General features: G+C 42.6%; 1 protein-coding gene across 1 annotated transcript; it reads left to right on the forward strand.

Moving 5' to 3' along the window:
• Positions 1-2,690: 2,690 nt before the first annotated feature.
• On the forward strand, positions 2,691-3,635 carry LOC122921439 (olfactory receptor 5V1-like). The gene has a single exon (XM_044271417.1). It carries the CDS (start codon positions 2,691-2,693, stop codon positions 3,633-3,635), a length of 945 nt encoding a protein of 314 aa, XP_044127352.1.
• Positions 3,636-5,643: the final 2,008 nt, after the last annotated feature.

Below are 5,643 nucleotides of genomic sequence, written 5' to 3' on the forward strand. Positions count from 1 at the left end.
ACTGTCCCTAGGATTTACCAACTATAATGTTGCTAAGTATGTCCACCGCACCACATTATGGAGCTTGTCCATGCTTCTATAGCAGGTTATAGAATCCAGTGGAGCACATTACATCTATGTAAAATAGGAGCCATACAGAGGTACTGTATAGTGCCGCGTATACTTTTCTTTGGTACTATATTCTCACTTCCAAAAAATAGCAATGCACACCCAACTCCTCTACTCTGTCCTCTTATGCCGAGCTTGAGTTTGGGACCTAATGTTTTGGCTGCATGTGTCTGTATATCAGATACAACCACTGCAGACACTCATTGGCCTCTGCGGTGTACAAGAGGAGACTGCTGAGGTCAGTAATTAACTGCAACAGTCAAGTGAGGTATACTGTCTAATCATGGCTGCAGCCACAACATTATGTCAACGCTGCAAAGAGGACGGAGTGGTGGACTTTTTTCTATTGCTTTAATAGCCTTCCTAAGGTTTGCACCAGGGAAAAAATTGTACTTGTACAACCCCTTTAAGGTTCCCACTGACATCTTTATGAAATTCCAGAACAATGGCCAACTGGAGAATGGGACTTAAGCTATTAAAGGCCTTATCAATGATTAGCCTTTTCAACTGCTAAAGTGGACCAGTCTTCTTCTTGAATTCAGCCTTATCTCACTCTTGCAATGTTCCCAGGAAGCCTGATAGAACTTCTTTTTGATAGTCTACATTCTGGGACATTGGTGGAATGACTCAACCAGCCTGCACTGGTCAACATTTATGCGAGTGGCAGTGAGTGACAGTAAAGGGAACCTGTCATCAACTTTATGCTGACCTTACCAAGGGCAAAATAGTAACAGAAATGCTGATTTCAGCAATGTGTCACTCATGAGCTAAAAGTAAGTGGTTGCTGAGAACCAGCATCATAATCATTGCGGTCCAGGCCTTGAAAAGAGTAAAATCTACTCGAGAAGAGTCCTGGTTATTCCTAATCTCCTGCTCTCTCCTCCCATCTGCTGACAATTGGCAGTTCTCTCCTAGACAGAAAACTAGGTAGAGGACTGTCAGCCATCAGCAGGAGAGCAGGGATTTATGAATAACCAGGACTCTTCTCAGGTGGCCGTGACTCTTTTCCAGGCCCAGTCTGCAATGATTCAGATGTTGGTTCTCGGCAACCACTTACTTTTAACTTTTACATGACAGACCGCTGAAATCAACTCACCTGTCTCTACTTTATACTCTACTTTAGTATGGGCATCAGAAAGTTGCTGACAGGTTCCCTTTAAATTTCAATATACCTAAACTGTATTTAAGACGTTGGATAGTTGTAGTTCACATGAACCATCCATTTAGTACAAACAATGCCAAATAATATGATGTTTAGTATTGTAATTATGTTTGGTAAATATATTATCTCTCCTTGAAAGTCAGAAAACAGTCAGTGTTAGATGTTCTTCCATGTAATCATCAGTAAATGGCAATGTGATTAGAATGCACAGACCAGCCAGTTCCTCCGGAAGCTCTGGAGATTTCCTTCCATCATGTCTTTATGCCATATGTTATAGGAATTTCGAATAACATACATTGATAATATTAACAATATGCTCAAGCCCATCACCATCTACTTTCATCCTACAGTACTGATCCAGAGGAAGGCAAACAGTCCCAATAAGGTCATCATTGTCAATTTTATCAGGTCCGCCAAATATCATAATAAATTCCTTGATCAATGAACCGTCTCCAACTTTTTCTGATAACTTTGTGTTCAAGAAAAGCACCAGGACTCTTCAACATCCAATCATCCTGGGACAGATAACTCCTGAGTATCTCTGATCTTACAGTGGAGAAACCCTTCTATGTTGATGGTGACACTTTTTGCCCCAGATGTGGTTGAAGCTCCCTATAGTGCTGATCTAGGGAAAGGTAAACATTCCCAATTAGGTCATTGCCTATGTTTTCATTACAGGAAATAAGTTCTCCAAATACCATATTAAATTCCTAGAACCATCTCCTACCACTACTGATAAGTTGTGTGTTCAAGAAAAGCACCCAGAACATGGGACCATCCTCGGACAGATAGATGCTGTTACAGGAGAGAGCCCCTTCTGTGCTGATGGTGAAATTTTTTGCCCAAGATCTAGCTGAAGCCTCCTTGGTATAGTTACAGTCCTGAGTATGAAGGATCATAAAACATATAACTGTATTGTCAATTAGACTGTCCATCAATCAAGGGATTAATCAAATTTTTAGTAAATTTAGGAGGTCATCTCATCAGAGCCAACCCCTTTCAAGCAGCGGCTGCTGTCTTAGCACCCCACGCTAAAAGCTGATTTTGACAGTGAGTCCTTTCCTAGCAGGAACCACTTTTACTGTACAGTTCTACATTCTACATCAAGAGGAGGAACCTCTCAATGTCTTTCATAGACAACTCCTTTTATTCATTCTTTCTCTCAATTATTTTGGCTGCCCTTCTGAATCACCACCACAATTGTTTATTGAAAGTATGTATGGGCAAGCAATGCATTTTACCATTTAATGCCGAGATGATGAGGTGTTGAAACACAAAGTACATTGGGAAGTTGAAGAAAATTTGATTATACGGTGATTGAGCTGCATTTACAGAGTCAGAAAACCTGCAGTACCGTCATTAGCAAGAGTCACCCTTAGCAAGAGTCACCCTTTTTCAAAGGTGACTTACAGGAAACAATATGGAGAACGTAAACCAAACAATGGTGAGAACCTTCATTCTTCTAGGACTTTCCAATGCTCCTGAACTACGGCTGCTGTACTTCCTGTTGTTCTTTCTGATGTATACAGCAACATTGTTTGGTAATCTTCTACTGATCATTGTGGTGAGACTTAATTCCCGTCTCCAGACGCCTATGTACTTCTTTCTCAGCAACCTTGCATTCATTGATATTTGCTTCTCCACCACCATTGTCCCAAAAATTCTTGCAAACACTATATCCCATGATCGGATAATTTCATTTTTGGGATGTGCAACACAAATGTATTTCCATTTGGCTCTAGGAGCTACAGAATGTTTAATATTGGCTGCCATGGCCTATGATCGATATATTGCAGTATGCAAGCCTTTGCAGTATAATGCTATTGTAGACAAAAAACTTTGCCTGTCTATGGCTTCTGGATCATGGACTGTGAGCTTTTTGAACTCTGTGATCCACGCAGTCTTCACTTTCCAGTTGCCTTATTGCAAGTCCAACCATGTAAACCACTTTTTCTGTGAGATGCCACCACTTTTCCGGCTTTCATGTACAGATACGTGGTTCAATGAAATTGCTGTATATATCTCTGGTGGACTTATCGCCCTTTGTTCATTCCTATTAACATTGCTATCTTATGTTCATATAATTTCTGCCATACTAAACATCCACTGCTCGAAAGGAAGACAAAAAGCTTTCTCTACTTGTTCATCCCACCTTGTAGCTGTGTCCCTCTACTATGGAACCATTATGTTTATGTATTTGCGCCCACGATCAATATACTCCCCAAATCGGGATAGAGTCGTCTCAATCCTTTATACAGTAGTGACTCCAATGTTAAATCCCATCATCTACAGTGTAAGAAATAAAGACTTCACTGAAACAATCAAAAAGACTATTAGCTCTTTATCGTACTCCAGAAGTATGTAGTTTATGGGACCATTTATGTAAACAAGTGGACTATTATAGACACATTGATGTTTATGTTTTGTAGATGTGCTAACTTTACTGTACATACCATATGTGCCATAAAATGTCAGCTAGAAGGAGTCCCACCTTAAAAACTTGGGTACCCATGACACCAGCTTCTCTACACATGGAAATCAGCTGTGAACTCAAGGAAAAAATTGAACTCTTTCCATTCAAGTCTACTGTGGGTTATAGGTTGACTGACCAATTAGAGCACCAGAAGATCCTCTGATTGCTTAACTTATGAGACTAATCAGCTACAAAGATGCAGCAGAAGACAACTCCATTTGGGGGTAACTTTAAAGTCATTTAATTAGTCTCACACTGTCCTTATGCTGTGTTTTAGTAAGTGCAGGTTCAATGTTGACTGAGCAACACTAGTTTAGAGCCTGGGTTTTCAACCTCTGATACCTGTACCATAGAGTGTGCACACCCCACAGATATGTCCACCTTACCTTTGCATATAGATGTTAATTTGCTTGGATTTGGTCAAGGACTTTAGTTTCTCATGAACCTAATTCAAAACAATATTGGAACATGTTTGGAAAAATTTCACAGCCATGGAGTCTCTGCTCTCACCAAGAGCAGAGATATGGGAGAAGCCGGCAAGGGACCAGTTGGTGATCACTCTGGTTACCCTGTGAAGACTGCAACATGGAGAGAAGGCGGAAATAAAGTTGCGGCACTCACCGAAGTATATAACTCTTCTTTATTGAAGCTTCCTCAAAGGGTAGCTGGAGGATCCAGGGGCGGACACAAAGTTGCGAGCGGCGACGGCCGTTTCGCGCGCAGGATCGCGCTTCCTCAGGCCACTGAATGCGTCATCGCGCATGCGTGCGCTTTATGCAGGTGGATAGGGGGACGGCCGACGCCGTCAGCAACTATCTCGCTCCCACGGATATGACGTAGCTAAAATACATGCAACCAACAGGTTCGGTCATAATGTAAACATACTGAAAAAAGTACAGCACCAACATTGGAGATATATAGGGAGAAAGCGGACATCAGGGGGTATAAAGTGCAGCAGCACAACATGTATATTGAGACTATAGTGGTAATATCAGGATGGTATCTTATGGGCAGTAATAATGCAAGCGGTCACAGTTTGTGGCCCCCGCCGCCAACTACACCTAATCACATTTATAAATAAATTAACCAATATAGGGAAGGGGGAGGTGCGCTTATATTTAGGGCATGTGCGCAGCAATAGGCTCCTCTATGTCGAGCGCATGCGATTCACAGGAACACCGACATATCATTCCTGTCATTCATTCCCACCGCATGCATAGCCTCCGTCCGCATAATCCACCTTGCCTCCCTCTGCAGGAGCAGGCGATGCCGGTCACCACCCCGAGGGATGGGACGGACATGCTCTACGCCCGCAAAAGAGAGGCAACGTGGATAAGCGTCGTGGGCCGTGCGAATATGCTCGATGAGGCGTGGACTGCCTGATCGAATGGAGCCAATGTGTTCGCGAATGCGCTCGAATAGAGGGCGAATAGTTTTTCCTATATAGAAGCGCTTACAAGGACAAAAAACACATATACCACATAGGACGTACAGCAGTTAATAAAGTCCCGTACTGTGTGCTGTACCCCGCCTATCTGTAGGTATTTACTGCAGACATTAAGTGCGCACCGTTTTAAGCAGAAGCAATAAGAGTGCGGTATTCAGTGACTTCGTCCATGAGGCATTGGACCTTGTTCTAAGTAACAATGTCTTCCAATTTAACGGACAGTGGTACCGCCAGGTACTAGGTACGGCTATGGGCACGCATGTCTCGTGCACATTTGCCAACCTGTACCTGGCGGTATTTGAGGAGACCTATATTTTCTCAATGGATAACCCCTATATGCGCCACATCCACCTATTTTTAAGATATGTGGACGATATTTTCCTGGTCTGGTCGGGGAGCGAGGGGTCGTGTCGTGCATTTGTTGAACATTTGAACGCACGTAACCGTATGAAC

Source organism: Bufo gargarizans, chromosome 11 (genome assembly GCF_014858855.1).
Source record: "Bufo gargarizans isolate SCDJY-AF-19 chromosome 11, ASM1485885v1, whole genome shotgun sequence".
In the NCBI taxonomy this organism is placed as follows: Eukaryota; Metazoa; Chordata; class Amphibia; order Anura; family Bufonidae; genus Bufo; species Bufo gargarizans.